Here is a 24211-nt window from a genome sequence, read left to right on the forward strand (position 1 = left end):
TTGTGTTATTAATTGTTAAAATTTGCCTGTTTGGGATTTTTTTTCTCTAGTCCAAGACTGCAACTGCTTCCTCGGCTGTGTCCACTGGAGCTCCTGGAGTGAAGCAGCAACCTGCGCAGTCCACAGCTCCCCGTCAGAGCAAAATGGGTCAGAAAGCATCTAAACTGGTAATTTACATGCAAATTAAGTATCAGAAATTGTGGAAAAATGTGCCATACTTTCAAAAATTAACTTTAGGAAACTACAAGTTGTTCACCATGATCACAATAGGGCAGGAAATGAGACTGTTGTCTTAAATGTGACATTTCTAACAGATTTATCTGGAGGAGATGTTAAAATAAGGGTATGAATGAAAGCAGAGAAGAGAAAAAAAATGTTCTTATGCGAGAAACAAAACACTGGAGTTACTGGAATTCCAAAATAAAAGATAAAGGAAATACTCAGTAGGTGAGGCAGCATTTCTGAAGAGAAATAAAACAAATACCTTGGATGAATGACTGTGTGAAGAAAGGTGGCCTTGTCTGCTACTTCCAACCACATCCAGCAGCTTCAATATTTATTTGAAGCTAGGTCAACTCTTCCTCTTGAAGAACTGTAGTCTTCCACACTGTTGGATGAGATGTCAGCAAGATTAGGCGCTTTACAGTACATGCATACCTTAATCAATGGCTTCCTATTGTACGTGGAGCAGACATTTACGTTTGCCAGAGATGGCAAGAAACTCCAGGATAGGACTCTGCAGTCTGTACATATTGCATCTCCAGCTGTATTCTGTTGGCCATCTGAGATGATTAAAGGGGATTCCTTGCAAAAAAGCAGACCATTTGTTGCCCATTTTTTAAATTGTTATTATTGCATGATCCACTACCTGTATGCAGGGACGTAGCCAGGTTCCAAAGTTAGTGGGAGCGAGCACGTAAAAAAGGTGCCATGTTACATACTATATAGTTAGTCAGTGGTTGAATGGCGGTCTGCACTGATTTTTCTCGGCAGCATTGGACTGAGGGTGGGATGGCAGCAGTGGCCCGGGGGGGAATGGGTGGGTGGCGTCGGCCCAGGGGCGGGGTGGTGACGTCGGACCTGGGGTGGAGCAGTGGCAATGACGTCGGACCGGTGGAGGGGGGGGAGGCATCATCACTCGCTCTGTATCCCCCATAGCTATGTCACTGCCTGCATGGATTGCAGTAGTGCAGTATTTTTTCAAACCATCAAATGGATAATGGCATGTTGTATGCACTTTTCTAGTAGTTGTCAAAACATTCTATTATTTGGGTTATCAATTACCAAGTGCCTGTGAATTTTCCATATTTTTACACAACACAGCAAGATGCTGTATAAATATTGTGCAATGAGATTTGTTATTTAGCTAGACTCTGATATTCAAACAGTTTTGTTGACATCTTGCAACACAACTCACAAAGATTGTTTCATGCTTGTTGAATTCTATATTGATGGAAAATAACTCTTGGAACCACAGTTACCTGAAGGTAATTCATTAAACAAGGTAAAGAAGAGAATGTAAAATCCAGAAAAAAAAAAGGATTTTGGTGGGGGGGGAGTTAAGCTGTATTTTCTTGAGTTTGTTTGAAGGAAAATTGCTTCAGATGACCAAAATCCAATTACCTGTGAAGCCAGAGCCAACTTCACACTTGTTCTTGCTTCCTCTAGTAAGATGACCCAGGTGCACCACAAGGTTACACTTTGAAGGATTTCTTTAAAGATTGCTGAAGTGCCTACACCCTTGATCATTGTGCTCTGAATATCCAGCATCAACTTTAAATTTCCCTTATCTCTTGAAATCCCACAGCAGAGTTGAGCCCATAATCTAGATGACACTGTAGTGTGCCATACTGAGGAATTCCTGCACTGGTAGAAGTAGTGCTGTTTGAATGAGTCATTAACTTGAGGTCTTGCCTTCTTTCTCGGGGCGTTAAAGACCTCGTGACAATTTTCAAAAGGAAGCAGAGTTGTTCCTGGTGATCACATAAACAAATAATTTGATTATATATCATTGTTTTTTTGCAACTCCTGCTGTTTGCAATCTACCCATGTTTCATTACACAAGATGCTTTTTGTTTGCTGTTGAAAGCTTTGGAAAATAACTGAGTCATGAGAAATGCACCATGTCAGTTTGTGGTTTGCAAGATGCTCCCCATTAGGTCTGAAAACGCTTTTCATAAATACAAGTCACCAAAATTCCAAACTGTAGAAATGTAATAGGTTGAGAGATTTTCTTTTTAAGGTCCAAAATGGTCAACATCAAAGTCTCTTTTTCTATCATGCTCGACTCCATTTAGGAGAACCATCCCTGGGATCTGTAATTTAATCAAATGGAATGTAGGTTCAATCTCCCAGCCTCCTTGAAATGGAGTAGATGGTTCATGCCAGTCTTTGTAAATACATTGTGCACATTGCTGAGAGAGACATTGGTGGCATCACAATTTCAACTACAAAAACCAGAGAAGTGATTTGTGTGACGTACTTGATTACAGCTTGTGATTCCATGCCCAGAAACTTCCAGTCTATTGGTAGTGGCAGTTGTAGTGGTACTGCATCTCCTCTCTGTCCTTTTGAGATTGAGATCATGAGAGCAGAGCTAAATTATTTAGAAATACAAATAGAGTTTCTTCTCTTTGAGGCAAACTGTTTGATATTTTCCTCCAAATGGCAGAATGAGTCAGCAATATGATGGATGATGATGGTGTGTTCCTGACGTTTGATTATCCAACATGAAGTTTGGTATCCTAGCATGTGATTAACTGGTGGCATGAAGTGTCCATTCTATCATGCACTGTTTTTTTTTAATCCAATAAGCTGTATTTGTCCAGAATCTCAGGGTTGTATGTCATTTGAACTTTGAGTTACCATCCAAGTTCACCGCAACTCAAGAAAAATCAGGAAAGAGGGACTAATTGGGCAACTCATCCATCAAACCAACATGTGCACAGTTGGCTATTAATTCTCCTGGGCTGTATGATTCTGTGTTTGCAGGGTATAATTTTTTTCAATTCTCCATTTTCAAAGGACACTAAGGAAAGTCATGCCGGAACACTTCCAGAAAAAATAACAGACACTTCCTTTCACAAAAACTATGACTCAAAGATCCAGGTATTAATGATATTAACTCTTTTAAACAAATGATCAGTGTACTGCACTCGGATAAAATAACAAGTTCAAGTTTATTGTTGAGTACCAGTTTGCACTGATAGTCATTTTACGAGCAACCAGTAGGCAACTCAGATATAGTACTTTTAAGACACAGTACAAAAATGCAAAGTTACACAGGGAGATCAGTTAGTAAAGATCAAAGGGTTAAATCAGGAGTCTAATTTCAGTGGAAAAGAAACAGTCCTTAAATCTGATGCAATGTGGTCTTGTACATGTAATTCTTGTCCTTAGTGGGAGAGGAGTGAAGAGAGTATGGCTGGGGTGGGATGTTTTTTTTAATATGTAGGTTGCTTTACCAAGGTAATGGCAGTTGATTGATGCGAGGGGGAGAGATGTATGTGTGATGGTCTGAGCCATGTACGCAACCCTCTGCAGCTTCTTTCAGTCAAGTGGTGCAGTCCACTTATCCTGATATGATCCATTTCATTCTGTCAATGTTGCCAAGAATTGCAGGTGACACGCTGGTGCAGTTGTTTTTACCTATGGCCTTGAATGTAAACCAGGACAAGTCACTAGAGATGTTTACCCTGAGGACCATATTTAAAAGAAAAAAAATCTCACAACCTTGATTTTCAGAAACATGCGTAGAAGAATATGCTGCTGGAGGAATGTCAACCTGCAGCTCAATTGCTTGATTCCTTCATGGTTTGTGCAATAAAATGAACATTTCAAAGATGTATTATTTTGCTATTTCTTGGATTCTGCAAACGTCTATGCCTTGAACATTTTTGAAGTTTCTGATTTGCTAATGTTTATAAGGTGTAAATGAGGGCAAAGGGGAATAAGATAGGTGATGCTCTTAATGCTTTGTTTCAATGCTCACCAAGGAGAGGGACCTTGATAAATGTGAGGTCAGCGTAGAACAGGCTAATATGAGAGAGCATGTCAAGGTTAACAAAGAGTTTGTGTTGGAGCTTCTGAAAATCATCTACCTTATGGGATATATCCCAGGTAACAGAAAATGAGGAAAGAGATTGCTAGGGTGTTGACAGTAACTTTGCATTGTTACTGGCCCCAGGAATATTACCAGAGAAATAGAGGGTGGCAAATGTTATTCCATGGTTCAAGAAAGGTATTAGAGAGAATCCTGGGACTTTTTAATCAATAGGTCTCATGTCAGTCAGAGGCAAAGTATTGGAAAGAATTCAAAGGGGCAGGATTAACAAATATTTAGAGAAGCATAGTCTTATTAGGGATCGTCAGCATGTCCTTGAGGGGTATGTCATGCCTCGTGAACCTAAATAAGTTTTTTGAGGCAGTGACAAAAACAGATTGATGAACATAGAGCAGAGGATGCGGTGTATATGGATTTTAGGAATGTATTTGACAAGGTTTCCTATGGTAGGCTCATCCAGAAAATCATGAGACATGTGATCCATAAAAACTTGGCTGAGTGAGTTCAGAATTGGCTAGCCCACAGAAGAGAGAGAGTAGTAGTAGATGGAGCATAAGTTTCCTGGAGGTCAGTGCTTAGTGGTGTTCCGCAGGGATCTGTTCTGGGACCCCTGCTTTACATGATCTTTATAAATGACTTGGGTGAGGAAGTGGAAAGTTAATAAGTTTGCAGGTGACACCAAGATTGGAGGTGTTGTGAATAGTGTAGATGATTGCCGTAGGTTTACAATGGGATATAAACAGGATCCTGAGGCGGGCAGAAATGTGGTAGATGGAATTCAATCCAGAAAAATATGAAGAGATACAATTAGTAAGATTAAACTCCAAGGTGTACTGGAAGGATACTGACAGAATTCTTAGCAGTGTGGAGAAAGATTGGGGTCGAATTCCATAGATCCCTCAAAGTTACCATGCAAGTTGATAGGGTGGTTAAGAAGGCATATGGTGTGCTGGCCTTCTTTAGTCAGGGGATTGAGTTCAAGGGCTACGAGGTACTGTTGCAGCTCTATAAAACTCTGGTTAGACCAACTTCAAATATTGTGTATTGTTCTGGTCACCTCATTGTATTATATAATATACACGTGTAATAGTCAAATTTTGTGGTCTGAATTTTTTTGAGGTAAAATTTAGGGGGTCGACTATTACAGTATAATACTTTAAAAAAAATTTTATTTCATTGTTTGCATCATCACATGAAAAAATGAATAAAACATTAGTCAAATATCCATATCCAATGATACAAAAAATACTTTTATATTTTTCTCCCCATCCCCACCTCCTACCCAAAAGTAAGAAAAGAAACACCTACCATTCAATATACAATAATATTAACATATACAATTATTAATTGTTATTAAAATTACTAATTAAGAGTTGAAAAGATGGAAAATTATCCATAAAATCCATATATGGTTTCCAAATACTATAAAAATTTTCAACTTGATTCCTTAAACTACATGTAATTTTTTCCAAAGGAATACAATTTTGCATCTCATTATAACATCTACTTAATAACACTTCATCATCTTTTCATGATATCGCTCTACATTTAGTTGTTATTGCAATACTTAACATTTATTCTTGATATTTGTCCAATTTCAATTTTATATCCTTTTCGTAAACATCTCTAAGTGAAAATAGTCTTGCATTCTTTAGTATCTTTATCTTCATAATTTGCCCTAATAATAAACTCAGTTCATTCCAAAACCTTTCCACTTTTTCACAAGACCATAGTGAATGCAAAAAAAAATCCCTATTTCTTTCACGCATCAAAAACATTTATTTGAATAATTAAGATTATGTCCATTTAACTTATGTGGAGTATAATATAAATGATGAAGAAAATTATATCGAACCATTTGATATCTAACATTTACTGTATTCATAACACTTTAATAATATAGTTTTGAGCAAATCTCTTCCTGAATTTGTATATATAAATCTTTCTCCCATCAGATTTTTGATTTATATAAATCTTTTTACTTTACAGTCTCTTGTAATTTTATATACATGTTAATAATAATTTTTTTAACAACACATTATCTATTATTATCTTCAAATTGACTTTGATTAGGGAGTCTCAAATCTGCTCCCAGTCTCTTTTTCAAATACATTTTTAATTGATAATACACAAAAATTGTATTATTGTGTATATTGTATTTATCTTTTAATTGATCAAATCTTAAGAAAAAAGATCCTAAGAAACAATCTTTTATTCTCTGTAAACCTTTACTATATCAATTATCAAATAAAAAATTAATCAAAATAAAAGGAAAAAATTGATTTTGTTTTAACAACATTTTTGGTAATCGATCATTTTGAATTCCTCTCAATATGAATTCTATTCCATATATTTAAAATATGTTATAATACAGAAAAATCTTTAGTTCCTTTAAACGACTCACTATTCCATTTATACAAAATTAACTCCAGAATAGTTTCACCAATTTTATTCATTTCTATTTGAATCCAAACTGGGTTTTCATCCTGTTGCTAACAGGAGGACAAAAACCTCAATTGAGTTGCTTTCAAATAATTCTTAAAATTTGGTGGTCTTAGTCCACCAAGATCAAATTTCCATATTAATTTTTCTAAACCAATTCTTGACATCTTATCTTTCCAAAGAAATTCACATATTATTTGTTTTGAAAGAAAAATTCTGGTACTTTAATGAGCAATGATTGAAACAAATATTGTATTCTTGGAAAAATATTCATTTTAATACAATTCACTCATCCTGTTAATATTATTGGTAAATCTTTCCATTGTTTCAAATCCTCTTCCAATGTTTTTAACAATGGCAAATAATTTAGTTTAAACAAATTACTTATATTTCTACTAATTTTAATTCCTAAGTTTTTAATTGCTTAATTTTTCCATTTAAATTTTGTCAATCTTTTACATTGAGATCAATCTATATTCACCATAGGCATTACTTCACTTTTATCAACATTAACTTTATAACCCGATACTAACCCATTCTCTTTTAATCTCTCATTCAACTTATTTAAAGATATTTCTGGTCTCATTAAATATACTATAACATCATCAGCAAATAAACTAATTTTATGTTCTTTATTATCTACTTCAAATCCTTTAATTTCATTATCAGTTCTATTACTTCTGCCAATGGTTCAATCAAAAGGGGTGATAATGGACAACCTTTTTTGGAAGACCTTTCAAGCATAAAGGGTTGTGAAATTTGTTTATTCGTAATCGCTTTTGCTTTTGGTTGATCATACAATGCCTTTATCCAGTTTACAAAAGTCTTTGGAATCCCAAAAGCATTGTGTCTCAAATAACCCTAACCCTTTCCAATTGATCAAATACTTTCTCTGGATCTAATACTACCATGGGAATCTTCGTATTTTGCACTACATTTACCATACTTAAAAATTTAACCATGTTATCTGCTGCTTTTCTATTTTTAATAAAAGCAGTTTGATCTAAATTTATTAATTTTGGCAAAAATTCAACTAGCCTATTAGCTATCAATTTTGATACAATTTTATAGTCTGTATTCAATAATTATATAGGTCTATATGAAGAAGGCTGTAAACATTCTTTCCCTTTTTTTGGAATTGCAGTTATTAATGCTGTTTTATAAGATTCAGGTAGACCATGAACCTATTTAATTTGACTTAATACCTCCATCAATACAGGTATTAAACTCTTGATAAAATTCTGGTGGGAAACAGTCTTCACCTGGTGCCTTATTATTCTGTAGAGAAATTAGAGTCTCATAAACCTCTCTTTCTGAAAAAATTCTCAGACAGTCTTATCTTTTCGTCCTCCTTTAGCACCGATAATTTAATTTGTCTCAAATAATCTCATATTATTATCATCTCTCTTAGACTCTGAACGATAAAGTTTAGCATAAAAATCTTTAAAATTATCATGTATTTCCTGCAATTTAGAAGTTATCTGTCCTGATAATTTCTTTGTAGCAATTACTGTTCTAGAAATCATTTTTAATTGCCATGCTAAAACTTTATGGGCCCTTTCACCTGAATTGTAAATATTTTTATCATGTTCTCATTATATCTCTCTCACCACTGTATAAGTCTGCACAGCATTAAGTCTTAATTTCTTCAACTTTAACAATTTTTTCTTCTCATCTTTATGTACTTGAATTTCCTTTTCCAATTTCATTATTTCTTTATCTAATTGAGTTACTTCTTTCATATATTCTTTCATTATTTTTAAAGTATAACTTATTATTTGACCTCTCAAATCTGCCTTCATTGAATCCCATAATACAAACTTACTCACAACTGAATCCTTATTAAGATCAAGGGAAGAAAATGTATCTGTTGCCTCATAAATTCACAAAGTTCCATTTTCTTCAACAAATAGTATTTAACCTCCATCCTTTTGTTCTTATGCCAACGAAATAGAAAAATTAAAGGTAAATGATCTGATAAAACTCAAATTTGGTATTCCACTCTTTGTATTCCATATTGAAGTTGTGCAGAAATTAAAAACATATTTATTCATGAATATGTTTTAAATAGAAAAGAATAAAAAGAAAGATCTCTTTTATTTGGGTGGATTTTTCTCCATATATCCATTAAATGCATATCTTTCATCAAATCTGTTATCATTTTTGCTACCTTATTCTATCTCCCAATCTATCTAGGGTCTAAAGGAAAATTAAAATCCAACCCCCTCCCCCCCATAAAACTTTTCCCTTGGCATTTGATAAATTCATAAAGACATATTGCATAAATTTGCTATCATCTAAATTTGGTGCATATACACTCATTAAGGTCAATTGTTCTGAATAAATCTGACAATTCACCATGATGTATCTCCCCACAACATCTATATTAATATCCAATATTTTAACTGGTAATTTTTTATTAATTAATATTGTTGTACCTCTAGCCTTAGAATTAAAAGATGAAGCTATAACTGTTCATACCCAATCTCTTTTTAATTTTTGATGTTCTTTTTCCATCAAATGTGTTTTCTGTTTAAAAAAAATATTTTAATTTTTTCAAATAAATTAATAATTTTTTCCACTTTATTTGATTCTGAATCCCATTAATATTAATACTAATAAAATTCAATTTATCACCCATCTAAACTCTCATAAAATCCAATAACCATCCAACCTTCCATCTCCACACCTCCCATATCTAAAGTACAAACTAAATATTTCTTAATACAATTATTAAATTTAGATGTATTAAAGAGAAAAAAAGAAAGGAAACAAAATGAACAGAAACCCTACCCCGCCTCCCCCCCCCCCTCACTGGCGTATGTTATTAACAGTGTGCCTTTATACCCCTGATCTATAGGAGTTGTGATCGAAAACCACATCCGCCCACGAGATCCCGCGGAGGCCAGTCTCATACTCTCGCCTAACTCCCCTGAAATTATACTGTCTATTCAAACTTACAATGAAGAATTCATTTTTTAATACAGATCAATCAAGTAGAAACTGTCCTCCCTAATGTTCTCTCTCCTCCTAAAACTTGCATCATTTCATTATACATTGCCAAATGCAATCTTTCCACTTCCTCTCTCCAAATATCTCCCAGTTCTCATCTCATTTTCTCAGTCAATGAATCTGCAAACACTTTCGCTTCATTAGGTTCCATAAAAAATTATTTTTACCCTCAGGAGCAAAATGTTTTAATGCTGCTGGGTACCTTAAAACAAAAGTGTAAACTTTTTTTCATAGCACATTTTTAACAGCATTAAATTCTTTTTTTTCTACAAATGAAAACATATCAGGGTAATTCATTATAACTCAAGGCCATTGTCTCTCCTTCGCTTGCTTCGCAGCCAGCTCCAAGATCTTCTCCCTCACTTCATAACGAAGCAACTTGACCAGAATCGAACCTGGCTTCTGATCTGGCTGTGGCTTAGGTTGTAATGCTCAATGAGCCCTTTCCATCCCAATATCTCCTTGAAATTCAGTTACCCTCCCCCCAAAGTTTGCGGAATCCAACGTTGTTAAAATCTCTTTGTATCTTGCCCTTCATCACCTTCTTTAAGACCAACAACTTTTATATTATTCTACTAAATTTTTCTAACATATCAGTGTTTTGGGTTAATTGTTCTTTAGTTGCAGCCGCCTCAGCTTGAACCTTCTTCATTTGCTCTTTAACATGCTGAATTTCCTTTAATTTTGTGTCCATCACTTCAAATTTTTGTTCCATTTGAGACCGAATTCTCTCCACCTTCTTTGTAGAACCCTTATTTTCAATTATACCCTCATTACACTTTTTAAATAACATCGTTAACTGTAACAAAGTTTGCTGGAAAGAATCCAAATACTTCTTAATTTCTTCATTTCAGTTATAGATATATAAGACTCCTTTGTTTATTTTCTCCAGTTTTTTGGCCAACACTCTCTGTTCAACATCCATTTCTTCTTCTTCCTGCTCCTCTTCTTGGTCGCTGGAGGCTTCTTGAGCTTTTTTTAAAAAATTGCCTCATTTTTATGCTCTGCGCACGCGTGACTCCTCGCGCATGAGCAGAGTCACTTCTTCGCCCGTGGCAGTTGGCCATTGAAGACCTTGTTGTCCAAAGTCTGCTTGGCTCCAGGTCTGTCACCACGGGCTCTTGCCTTCCGGAGAGCTGCAGGATCCTTCTTCGAGGTCGGCCTCTCTTCTTTATCAGCTTGTTTTTCTTGATCAAATTCTTGAAAAGTAAGTCAGTTTATCTTTCTTAAGTGGCATTGTTTATTGTTCTGAAGGTGTTCCAATAGTTTCCTCTTCTATTTTCTTGCAACCAGTTCACGCTTCTTAACTTTTTAAAAACTTTTCTGGAGAGAGTAGATAATTCAGGTCCAGCCCCACGTCATCATGTGGCACGCCCCCCCAGCATATTACTTTTGATTGCAGTAAGTACCTGCATTGTGGCGTGCATTTGAGACCTGGTGGAAAGTGTGCATTTGGGGCGTCACTGCCAAAAGTAAGGGGTGTGTAACTTATACATGTGATAAATGGAAAATATCAGATTTTGGGGTCAAAAATAGTGGAGGTGTCGATTTTTTACATGGTATCGACTATTACAGTAGGTAGGATGTAGAAGCGTTAAAGAGGGTGCAGAGAAGAATTTACCAGGATGCTTCCTGGATTAGCGAACATGTCTTTAGAGCAATTTTCAATAAAAAAAAGTACATTTGTTTAAGGTGAATGCAGGAAAATTTTGGGTAGATATCTGAAATAGGTCTTTATTTTTACACACATTGTAACTGGTGTGCACTTCCGGGCAGTGTTTCGGGCTGACGCAATCGGGATATTTAAAGGACTCTTAGGTAGGCACATGAATGTAAGAAAAGTAGCGAGTTATGGGCTGTGTGGGAGGGAAAGGTTAGATTGATCATGGAGTAGGATTATGTGTTGGCAGAACATTGTGGGCTATACTGGGCTGCACTGTTCTTTGTATGATGTTACTTTGTTTTGTGATTCAGGAAATAACTTGCCCTCTTTAATTGTTGATGGAACAGAGCTTTAAAAATCTGGTGCGTTCAACTGAAAACCTTATGGGAATATCTGATCAAATACTGATGCATAGCATAGAAATCACCGTCTAATCTGCAGCTGCAGATTTTTCTCTCAGAAACAAGACATTAATACTTTGGAGAATATAGTAATGGACATTGATTCTATTTTAGAAATGATCAGAAGAAATTTGTGATCTGTCTATTTGACGTCAAAGATTGTAACTTTTTTTTTGTGTCCTTACAGTTAAAATTGCAGTTTTGCAAAATTCAGATTGTGCAGCTAATTTTGCAGTGATTGTAACTGAAAGTACAATGACCATTTCTGTGTAAAACATTATAAAATTAATGCAGCTTTATATTTGACTATTGCTGGATTGAACAGACATACAAAAAATTGGTATAACCAGCTACTTACTAGTTGTATGATCTGAAGAAACAGGTAAAAACTGTTAATGATTTTCAGATAAAGGACAAAATATTAATAAGATACAGAGAGATGTAATATGTCCAAAATTTTGAAGAGCTGGAAAAAAATGGAACTTTTTAAAGAATAAGATCACTAAGAGAATTCACAATTGTAAGTTAATCAATCTGAAGGATGATGGGAAAGAGAATTTTCTTTCCATACATTTTATGATGATTCTAAGTTACACTGTGTGAAAGGAACCAAATTTGGGGCTGGGGTGGGGGGGAACCCTCCGAAGCAAATGGGATATTCACATGAAATGAATTTTAAAGAAGTGAGACCAGGGGAAAGAGTATGCAAGTGGGTTGAATTGAATAGCACAAGCAAAATGGGCTGGATAGCCTTTTATTTGGTTTTTGATTCTAATCCATTAATTAAAAGATGGGTTTAAGAGTTAGAATTACCTGTCATAAATAATGCGCTGCTTGTACAAAGGCAAGGAGAAAAGACAAAGACAGGAAAGAAATGATTTTTTTTAAAAACTAATGTATATTGAAGTAACCAATTGGACACTACAGTGGTATTTTTTCAGAGTTGGACTATCTAAAACCCAGTGTTTATATATTTTTGCTGTTACTCACTGAATCTGTACAACCGAAAGGAACAGTTAAGGACTCGTCACTGTCCAGTCTTGCTCTAACCCCTCAGAAAACTAAGCAATTGTACAGGACGGATGCAGACAATGGCAACAACCTGCCTTTCAAAGAGGATTTACTTCAGAAGCAGTTAGCAGATGTAAAGAAGATAATAAAAGATATGAAAATTCAGATTGTGAATGAAGTGACCCACACGATTGAAGAACAGATAAACATCCTAAAAGCAACCATTGTCCAGTCTTTGGAAATTGCAAGTATTGAACTGAAGAAAACAGTAAATGCACCTCTGAAAAATGTATCAGAAATTGAGGTGAGTCATTATTACTAGAGCAGGATTATTAGTGAATGAACAACATTTTAGCTGCACTGGGACTTTATCTGCAGTACCCTGAATAATACAGATATACAGTGCAAATCCGATTATCCGAAATCAGATCCTCCAAAATCCTCAATTATCCAAAAATGTTGTAAAATTTCAGGTAAATGAGGATGTTCAAAACAAATCAGAAATCTTCATTTATCCAAAAGTATTTTTGGAGCTGAACTGACTGGGGATGTCGGGCTGCCGGCAGCAGCGCGGACCTTGGGCTCCCGGTAACAGTGGGGATGCCAGATTGGAGTGGCGACCTTTGCTTTTGGCAGGAGCAGGGACCTCAGGCTGGCGGTGGCCGCAGAGATGTTAGGCTCTCGGCAGGAGCAGGGACCTCTGACTCCCAGCAGCAGTGGGGCCTTGGTGGGGAGGTGTTGGGTGATCAGTGGTGGCCAAGCCTTTTTTGGTGAGAATTTATCATTATTTTAATGCTTAAAAAGACTTCCCATGTGTTTAATGTTGTTTAAACATTGATACAAGTGATTTGCTGTTGCTACTGGGCTGTTTTTTTTTAAATGACTGGTTTTCTAGAAAAAAACGTTTATCTGACCATTTCAGATAATCGGAATTGTACTGTATTTTGGAAAAAATGTTGAACGTTGCAGGAAATTCGTAAGGCATTTTTCAGAATATAATGAATTAAATGGGACAAATCCAACCTTTTCATTAGGAAATGGTCAAAGGAGGAATTTGAAAGAGATATGGTATCTTAAAACAATGAATTGAATTCAAATATTCTTCATTGTCTAAAGTGTTTTGGAATGTTCCACATTGTCTCAGGAATATAACAGGCATGATAAAGTGCAAATTGTGTTATTTGGTGATCTTTTTAAGTCATCTTAAGTGGAAATGTGTTCTGTACCAAATGCCATTAAGGGCAGAAGGAAGACGAAAGGAATTCAACAGGCTGGGTTTCTATTGTCTTGAAAGAAAATTGGGAGGCCTAGGTTTTTCAATCTAGATGCTACATAAGGTGTTGCCTTAAAATGTAAAATACTTCAATAATAATTTCACATTGTCATAATTTGCAGTTCTAGGCAATGGGAATTAGTAATTTAATAAAACCAAAGTTATTATTTTTGCATGTAGATAGTGTATGTATAAATACTGGAAACCTATTAAATTCACCTGTCAATGTTCAGCTGTGTAAATAAATAACAATATAGCCACTTCAAAATTTAGGTTATCAGCATAAGCTTAAATTTGTACTTTGTTATTTGTCATTTTTTTTAAAAACCTTTTCTCACCATTGAGTTTCTAGTCTGCTGATGTGCCAGTCATGAGAACATGTACTTGCATTTTGAAATTCAGCTTTCATACAAGAATAGATTCCACAGTGTTCTGTTGCTGCTTTATTTTTGGAGTTTATTGTGAAGAAATAAGTGTAAAACTTGAGGATTCCAGTCCTATTCCTGGAAAGGTGATGGGGGAAAAAAAGGCTCCTGCCTGTTACTTTTGTCCTCATTTGCCTCATCCAATTAATTTCTAGCTCACACTGATAATTAGACTTAAAATGAATTGACTCCTTCATGTCTGTGCTGCACTTCCCTTGACTTCCACCCATGTTTGACTCCCTACCTCCTACCGCACCATTCTGCAAGAAACAAAAGTCTCTGACCAGTAAATGTAGCTTGTATTATGGGATAATGGAGGATGATATTGTTATTCACAATATTCTTCTGAACAGGGTAATGACTTTGATGCCATAAGATAATTTATCCCAATTCAGATAGATCACGCAGGATCTATGCTAGATAGGATTTTGGAAAAGCCAGTCCAACATTCTGGCAAAACACAGGTTCCACTCAGTCCTCATGCGGTGTGCTGGCAGGAATTGCCAGACTGATCCAGGAACATTGTATTTGTCCTGTTTATTCTTCCCAAACTAGTAGGGTTGGGCTCAGAGAGGGAAGATGGAGCAGATAGAAATATGGCAGAAAATGAGTAGAATGTTAAACAGGGGGGGGGGGGGGGGAAACCTAGAGACATATGGTTTTACCACAGATTTTCTGCCTTCCAATGCAGGAATTCTGGAGCTACGTGTTTTTGGAATTTTTTTGAAATTTATACAGCATGGTAACAGACCAATTTGCCCCTATGAGTCTGCACGGCCCAATTTACACCCCATTAACCTCCACCCTGGTACGTTTTTCAAGGGTGGTAGGAAACCTGACCCCCTCGGAGAAAACCCACATAGAACTTGGGGAGAGCATACAAAATCCATGCAGACAGTGCAGGATTTGGCACTGTAAAGGCACTGCACTAACCGCAACGCCAATCCTGCCACCCTAAACAGCAATGTGATTTTTGAACACCACCGTGGTCTTCGTTTTGTTAGTTGCTGAAACAAGTGGAACTAAACCTTACAGGAGTGACCATAGAATGGTTATATTTTACCCCAGTCCAATAAGTTTGAACATTGGGGGAGAACTTGCTAGAAATATTAACGGATACTGGCATGATGACAGCAGTGGGCATCTGAGAGTAGAATAATCATTGGACCCCCAGTGAGATTTAACCAGTAAGGAGACAGGAGCAGGAAACAGAAAGGGAAGGAGAGAAGGAGGATAAATTAAAATCTGATCAGATGTATAGAGAGAGAATTAAGGAGGAGAGATGCATTAGTCCTGAAAAAAAGGCTAAGAAAGAGAGAAGAAAATTCACAAAGTGTTGTTAATTTAACATTTTGAATATCCCTGTCTATCATTTACTATATCGTTCCTTTCCTGACCCAGCATTGTTGAATAGCATGACTATTACATTAGCTGTGGTACTTTGTTGATCAGTGCACCTTACTTCCTGTTGTAAGTTTATAAAGGATGCTACGGATGAAGTTTTTGTTTGTGCATGGCAAGGGCACAAATATAAATCAACCAGTTATACAAGAGATTTTCATCTTGTTCGTTATTTTTCAATTCCTTGAAATGGATGATTGGTTTGTGCAATAAAATAGATTGGGATCTTTAATGCTCTAGTATTTTTCAGCATAATTCTACATAACATTTCTTGTGATGAAAATTAGATTGTATTTTAACATAGCCTTCAGTGAGCTGATATAGAGCATGCGGTCACCACGTCACTAGGAAAACAACATAGATTAACACTGAATTTATCTATTGCTTTGCCTTTCACTTTACATATACATTAGGAGCATATATGTACACAAGTGCAGTTGTACATCTGCAAAATAATTTCTCCTTAGCTGTATTTTTGAGCAAAAAAAAATCTAGATGGCATTGCTCTGTAACTCTTGATTACTAGCCTTGAGTTCAGTCCATACCACAAGAATAATATTTTCCCTTTCTCATGGTTGCAAGGACTGTTAATGACATGAGTGGGAACTGTTCAATTTCTTGTGAATGCAACTGTGATAATTGTACCTTCAGTGGCCTCTGAATTGGAAGTTTCAGGTTGCAAGTTTTACTCTCAGGGGTGGTCAACTTTTTAATTTTTACTTTGGACATACAGCGTGGCAACAGGCCATTTCGGCCACCAGTACATCCCAGGGGTGCAAGTTAATTGGGAGGCACGGACTCGTGGGCCAAAGTGCCCTGTTACTGTGTTGTATGTCTAAGTTAAAAGGTTGGCCATTCCTGCGTGAAAAATGGAAATATAACACAGGTGCTTTGGATTTGAGTTGAATTGATCCAAGGGTTTTGGACAAATTGAATGGTGAATAATTTTATTCTGTTTATGACTCAAATGATAAAATTATGTGCAAAATCTGAGAGCATTTTACTTGTGAAGTTTAAATTTAGAATCTTCATTTAAAACTGGTACATAAGGTCATCATCGCAAAACACATTTAAAAATGCAAATATGTGATTCTATTTGGTTGCCATTATACTTGAAACTGTTTTAAATTAGTTGATGGACAGATTCAGCAATTTATTTTGAGATAGTTAATTCACTTGTTTCCCCAGTGGCGAATGATTAGGCTACAGTGCAATGCCAGTAGTGGATGTAGATTTATTTGTGGATTCAAAAAGGAGAATCAGAAAGGAAAGGCTGTGGAGTAAGGGCAGTGTATTGGGACTAGACTGATGGAACTTGCATACGCCTGTTCACAAATGGCCTCAGTCAATATTACCATAAGCCATTTGTAGACATGTCACGCAGAATCTGAAAAACAAAAAAATAACTACAAGCCTGATGTGTGTATTGTGAGATTCATCTAAATGGGAAAACTGTAAGTACTATTCATTCAATAATTTATGAAATATTGAAGCATTTAAATGAAGAAGTGCAATTCATTGCATAATTGTAACACATAATTCCATCAAATTAAAAATACATCACATTCTTCAAGGAAACAGACACATTTTCCCATTCAATTAGGTTATGGCTAATCTGATCCTCAGCTCCATGCAGTAAAAACACAAAATGCGGGAGAAGCTCAACAGGTCAAACAGTGTCCTTTACGTAGCAAAGGTGAAGATACAGAACTGACATTTTGGACTTGAGCCCTTCATCAAGGTATGAGAGAATGCTGGCAGGTGTCCAAACCAAAGAGTAGGGGTGGCAAAGGCAGGAGATGGAAGGTGGACAGAGGAGGGAGGGGATTCGAATGGGACAGAATTCAATAAAAGAGAAGACAATAAAGGACTTCATTTATTAGTGGAATGTTAAATCAGTAACAAAAAAAAAAGGATAATCCTATATTAATATACATGATTAGAATATGGCAAGAAATAAATGAATGTATTGAAGACACCATTATGTAAAAATGAATCTGGGTAACAAAATATTGAATTCATGGTATGACAAAGTAATAAGATATGTTGATAATTGTTATTTGGAAGGATCTTGTGTCTTTTGAACAATTAAGAAATAAGTATGGAGCAGCTAATGGGAAATTCTTTTGCTTTCCTCCAGTTAAGATCATTCTTAAGAGAAAGATGGGTACCAAACCTGAAATTAGTGAGATGGAATGAATGACTTGGTTGGGGAATACACCTAAATTTATATCTAAAATGTGCTCTTTAAAATGAAAGTGCAAAACCAGGTTTATAGAGATTGAGAGAGAGAGAGAGAGATGGGAGTCAGATTTAGGAGTTGCAATAATGGAAAGATGTTGGCCTGATTGGTATTTGGATAGCATTACGTCAATTATAAATGCAAGATATGGATTAGTACAACAATTTTCTGCACCAATTATACCTCACACCACAGAAATTACATAAATAAAAATCAAAAATATCAAAATGTGTTTTAGATGTGGAATAGAAATAGGAGTGTTTGTATATGCTACGTGGTCATACGTGAGGTTGAGACCTTTCTGGAAGGATATTACTGAAATATTAACAAGGATAACAGCGGTGGCCTTCACAGACGATCCGGAGCTTTATTTTTTGGACAACTTTATTGAAATAAGTAATAAACTAACGAAATTCCAAATTTCATTTGTTAAATAGCTTTAGCAGTGGCTAAAAAATGCATTGCATTATTTGGAAAATCTGACTCCCCTCTACAGATAGCACGATGGAAGACTGGGATGAACAATTGTATACCTATGGGGGGGGGGGGTTGGAATCAAATAGATGACATTTATAAAAATATGGCAACTATATTTGGATTGTATAGAGACCCAAATATAAATTTTAAAAGGTGTTACTATTATAAAAATATAAGTGATGAAGAGAGGACTTTTAAACCCAACTGTAAGGTCGGACAATGTACAGATTTATTCTGTGGAGGGGGTGGGGGGGGATAGGGGTTGTTGTGTTTTGTTTTGTAAGAAAAATATATATAAAATGGAAAATTTTGATATGTATATTTATGGAAAAACAAAATTAAAATAATTTTTAAAAAATTTAGAAATTAAATATATCAAAAATATTCTCTTTCGACACTTCGAACACCTTTACTTTTTTGACATCTAAATTAACTGATAATTTTGATTTTAGACATGCATGGAGAATTTGGCATCAATTTAGGAAACATTTTGGGTACCATAGATTTTTATTAATCAGTCTGATTTTAGGTAATTTTTTAAAAATCTTCAGTTCAAGATGGTAGTTATTATTGGTCAAATTTAGGTATCCAATCTTTTTTAGATATTTTTACTGAACAAATGTTGCTTCTTTTGAACAATTATCCACCAAATTTAAAATACCTAGACATAATTTTTTTTGCTATTTACAGGTTAGGAGCTTTTTGATTTCTTTAATTTTGAAGCTCACTGAAGTCCTGGAACCCAATATGATTGGGATGATTTATAATTTCCAACTGAATTACAAAGGGGTGGTATCTGGCCTCTATAAACTACTTCTAAATTCGAGGGATAGTTCCCTGCCCAGAATTTAAAGAATTATGGGAATTGGATTTTCAACAGCCATTTTCTGAAACTAGAAAATTCTATTCTGAAGCAAGTGCATTCATCATCTCTTTGTGCTCGACACTCATTAATACAATTTAAAGTAGTACAATGTGCCCACTATTCCAAAGTCATATTGGCTAAATTCTATTCTGATCTTTCTTCTAAATGTGATAAATGTATAACTGAAGCAGGTATACTGTATCATATGTTCTGGTTATGCCCTTTTTTGAATTTTTTGGGAAGGGGTATTTCATTCTTTGTCTTTAGTTCTTACCATTACTTTGACTCCACATCCTTTTATTGCTCATTTTGGAATAGGTGGGCCATCGGGTCTGATATTGACTGCTTCACAATCCCATGTAGTGTCCTTTGCCTCCCTTATCAGTAGAAGGGCCATATTAATGAGACGGAAAGATGTTGTCCCTCCCACTCATACTCAATGGCTGAATGATATGATGGCATGTCTGACTTTGGAAAAAAATTAGATGCTCCACTTCTGAAATGAATCTTAATTTTGTTTCTTTATGGGGTTCTTAATTACTTTCAGAATTGGAAAGATTAACTAGATTTTGGTTTTTACCTTCCTTTTTATTATTAGTAGTGGACTGTTGGTGTTAGTCAGTAGCCTCTGAAGGGAGGGGATTGATTTAGATATTTAGTATAGTGTTCCTTTTTTTATCTTTTTAATGTAACATAGATCTCAGTGCTCTTTGTTTTGCTATATGAGATTTGTTAACACTTTATTTTATTGTTATGTACCTATGGAATATGTATTTGATAAAACCAATAAAAATATTGAAAAAGGTTGACCTGTTATCCCAAATTTAATCAGGCTTAGCACTTTCACTGCTGTCAGAGAAAGAGGGCTATAACACTTGCATGAATTTGAAGTTGTGCTATGTAGATGCAATGTGAGCCGCACTACCCAGTGCTTATAAATCAAGTTCAGCTAAAAGTGACTGTACCTCATGGCATTTCAACAGAAGTTGTGTGCTTGAAGTGAATACCAGCACATTTTAGCTAAACAGTTGAAAGTTGTCTGTTTTATCTTTAAAAAGGATGGAAAACCAGTGTTGAGTACCATGGAAAAACTCATGGAACCACTTCCGACACAGACACCTGATGCTCCAGTTCCTAAATGCACTGGACCTCCATTGAAGGTATGTATCAAAGTGTTGTGTACGCACTCACACAATTAAGACTCAGAGACGTGATGGTTTCTCATCCTTCTATTAGACTAACATTGTTACTGACACACAGCGTTAAATATATGGAAGGGTGACATCATGATGCCCAGCAGAGGGCGGGCTTATACCCAACACTATTTCACCAACCCCCCCCCCCCCCCCCCCCCACTGTGCAGTAATTGCTAACTGGGCCTCTTTGAACTAATAAGATTAGATTGGGCCCAGGACTACAAGTGAGAATTAGAATTAGAATACATCTCATGAGTAATTATAGTTATAAAAGGGAAAGTATTTAATAATAATCAAGGCACATCGTCCTTAAAGCGTTCAGGTGGTCTTCTTTCTCTTTTGGACTGTCTTGATGTGGTTTGCTGTGCCGGTCCTTGCTCTGCACCTGTAGATAGTCTCAGTTCGAGTTGTCGGCGACTGCCCATCTTTGCAGCCCTCCTGGCTACATGTCTCAGTTACTGGACTCCTCAGTGGACTGCTCTGCGACCTTCTCTGCTCCCCCTCACTCAGCCTGGTCGGGACAGGCCATCAGGTCTGGTTCCACCTCCTCCAGTTCATGAGGCAGTTCATGGCCATTAATGTCAGGCAGTGCTCTTAATTGGTCAATGTGTTGCTTCCACAATCTGTCCTTCACTAGAACAAAGTGTGAGCAGGGCTCAGTTTTTGTAAGATTACTCCTACCACCCATGGGTCTTTATATTGTCTATAATCTTGTACCAGAACTCTCTCGTCCACTTCCAATGTTCTAGGTGAGGTCTGTGGCGATGCTGTTTTTTTGCAATCGGAGACCCAGATCTGGATGAACTGTGGACCACAGGTTGTGGCCAAACATTAGTTCTGCTGGGGTGCGTTTTGTAGTAGAATACGGCATGTTTCTGTATCCCAATAGGAAGATTTACAAGGTTAGTTCCAGGGAAGGCGGGGTTGACATATGCAGAAAGGCTAGAAAAACTGGACTTGTATCCGATGGAGTTTAGAAGGATGAGGGGGGACATGATTGAGGTATACAAAATTATCAGGGGGATAGACAGGGTGAAGTCGGATTACTTGTTCCCAATGATGGGGGAGACGAGGACTAGAGGGCATAGTTTAAGAATACAGGGTAGGCCCTTTAGGATGGAGATGAGAAAACATTTTTTTACCCAGAGAAGTGTGAATCTGTGGAATGCTCTGCCACAGAGGGTGGTAGAGGCAGATTCGCTGATTATGTTCAAAAGAGAGTTAGATAAGACTCTAGTGAACAAAGGAGTTAAGGGTTATGGGGATAAGGCTGGAAAGGGGTACTGATAGTAGTGATCAGCCATGATCTGTAAAATGGCGGTGCTGGCTCGACGGGCCGAAGGGCCTATTCCAGCTCCTATTGTCTATCTGCGATTTTGTGTGTCCAGGAGGCATTAGAAGTTTCATGGTTTTCATTGCTTTTTTGAATGTTTGTACAAAATATTCTGTCTCCCCATTAGTACTTAGGTGATAGAATGCGGATAAAATATATCTGATATTATCGTCACGCATAAATTTTTAAAAAATGTTCTATGTAAATTGAAGCCCATTGTCTATAACTAATTCAAGAGGCAGTCGTAAGTGACAAAGATAGCTTGTAGATAGTCAATTGTGGGATCTGCTTTGGAATTTTTCAGCTGTGAAACTACTGGCCATTTGGAGTGTGTACCCACAGCTATTAAGAATGTCTCACCCTTGAATGGTCCAGCGAAGTCTACTTGAATCTAATGGCATGTTTTGGATGGCCATTTCCATGGGTTAGCTTCGGCTTGCGGCATTTCTGGCTGCATTGACTGACGTACTTTGCATTCTCTTACTGTTGTTTCAATGTCTCTGTCTATGAAGGGCCACCAGCATGCATCTGGGCCAATGCCTTCATTCATACCATTCCTGGATGGTTGTGGTGCAGTTCTGATAACATGGTAGTTTGCCATTTGGCTGGAATAATTGTAAGGGTACCCCATAGTGAACATCTTTCTTCACCTGATAGTTCACGGTGGTGTGTGTGGTAAGGTTTTAGATCTTTTTGGGATGACTTCAGATTTAGGCTACTGATTAAGGGTTAAGTATAGGATCTTGCTTAATGTTGCCTCTTTTTTGGTTTCCTTTCTGATCATCTGGGCTGTAATGGGCAGTTGTTGAAGTTGCTCTTGGTTGATGGCTACTGCCTCTGCTGTCCATTTAATAATTTTTTCTCGTTGTTCTGTCTCAGGTAGTGGCATGTGTGATACGGCATCTGCAGGGCTGTTGAATGTTCCTGGATTATGTTTTATATCCTAGTTATATGCCGCTAGTAGCATGCCCCATCTTTGAAATCTGGCCGCAGCTAATACTGGAATACCTTTGTGTGGCCCCAGGATTAAACTAAGAGGCTTGTTGTCTGTGATCAGGGTGAAATTTTTCCACAAAGATATTGGTGGAATGTTTTTTACACCAAAAATTATTGCCAATTCTTCTTTTTCTATTGCATTCACTTGTGATTAATGTTTGTGACGCTTACGCTACTGGTTGCTCACCTTTGCTGTGATTTGGGATAGTACTGCTCCTAGTCCCACTGGTGAAGCACCAATGGCTAGTGTAACTTCTTTACTAAGGTCGTAGTGGATCACCACTTTATTTGTTGATGTTAGTATTTCCTTTAGTTGATCGACTGTTTTTAGTTTCAAGGTTTTTTAAGTGTTCACTGTCGTTATGTCCGGAGATGAAGATATCATCAAGGTAACACCCAAATGAGAGTCCATGTAGTAATTTGTCCATCGTTGCTTGAAAATTCGCAGGAGCTGCTGAAATTCCGTAAGGCCCGTGCGTGTACAGGTGAATAGTCCCAGATGGGTACTAATTGTCACATATTCCCAAGATTTTTTGTCCAAATCTATTTGTTGATATGCTTGTGAAAAATCTAGTTTTGTGAATTTTTGCCCTCCTGTTTAGTGCTTTTTGCCTTCGGTGATGGATTCATGGTGATTTTGTAATCGCCGCAAATGCGAATTTCACGGTTTGCTTTTCGTACGGTAGGCAGTTCTGTACTCAATCTGTAATATGACGTCTTGATCCATTGCTAAAAATATTTGCCTTGCTTGGTGACTTGCCATTCCCATCACCAATCTGTCTCGCAATGCTGATTTAGAAACTGCTCGAAATGACAGTGTTCTGCCATTTTGCGCAACTATGCCAGGTTTCACTTACTGTTTCTCCTGGTCCTTGTCTCCTTTCATAGAATCGTGGCCTTTCTGCCATAAGTGGTGGTTTGGGGTTTAAATGGTTCCTTAGAGCTGTATATGATTTGTTGAATTTCATTGTCCCTGGATCTTCTGGGGCCAGCAAGGTCTTAAGGAGGTTGAATATTTTGCTGCCCATTATACTGAGGAAGAGAGCACGATTATAGTTTACTGGACCTTCCATAATATTGTGGGCTAAGCAGTAGTAGTTAAATCATTCTACGAAGTTATCCCAACTTTCTTCTACTTCATTGAATTCCCCAAACTTTCCCTCTGCCATCTTGGCGTGCTTTCACCTTGATCTTTTGGCGGAAATTTGTTGGGGTTGTTAGGTAGTCATTTTCTACCTTTCTTCCGTTTTGTCATGGTTGGTGCATGGAGAATGTGTAGGATTCGTTTCATTCCTCGTCGCCACTGTTGTGTATGCATTCACACAATTAAGACTCTAAGACGTGATGCTTTCTCATCCTTTACTTCTATTAAACTAATATGGCTACTGAAAAACAGGGTTTTATATATATG

General features: G+C 36.7%; 1 protein-coding gene across 11 annotated transcripts in view; it reads left to right on the forward strand.

Annotated features, from left to right (window-relative positions):
• cast (calpastatin) overlaps nucleotides 1–24211 on the forward strand; it is a 194597-nt gene that overhangs the window by 79892 nt on the left and 90494 nt on the right. For 7 of the 11 annotated variants that reach the window (XM_069891956.1, XM_069891995.1, XM_069891947.1 and 4 more), the window contains 4 exons: nucleotides 51–167; nucleotides 3025–3108; nucleotides 12639–12896; nucleotides 20334–20435. In XM_069891956.1, the coding sequence (XP_069748057.1) occupies nucleotides 51–167; nucleotides 3025–3108; nucleotides 12639–12896; nucleotides 20334–20435 (561 nt within the window). Of the gene's footprint in view, nucleotides 1–50; nucleotides 168–3024; nucleotides 3109–10565; nucleotides 10725–12638; nucleotides 12897–20333; nucleotides 20436–24211 lie in introns of those variants that run through there. The other 4 variants (XM_069892003.1, XM_069892020.1, XM_069892013.1 and 1 more) reach the window with 4 other exon arrangements.

Source organism: Narcine bancroftii, chromosome 1 (assembly GCF_036971445.1).
Source record: "Narcine bancroftii isolate sNarBan1 chromosome 1, sNarBan1.hap1, whole genome shotgun sequence".
NCBI lineage: Eukaryota > Metazoa > Chordata > Chondrichthyes > Torpediniformes > Narcinidae > Narcine > Narcine bancroftii.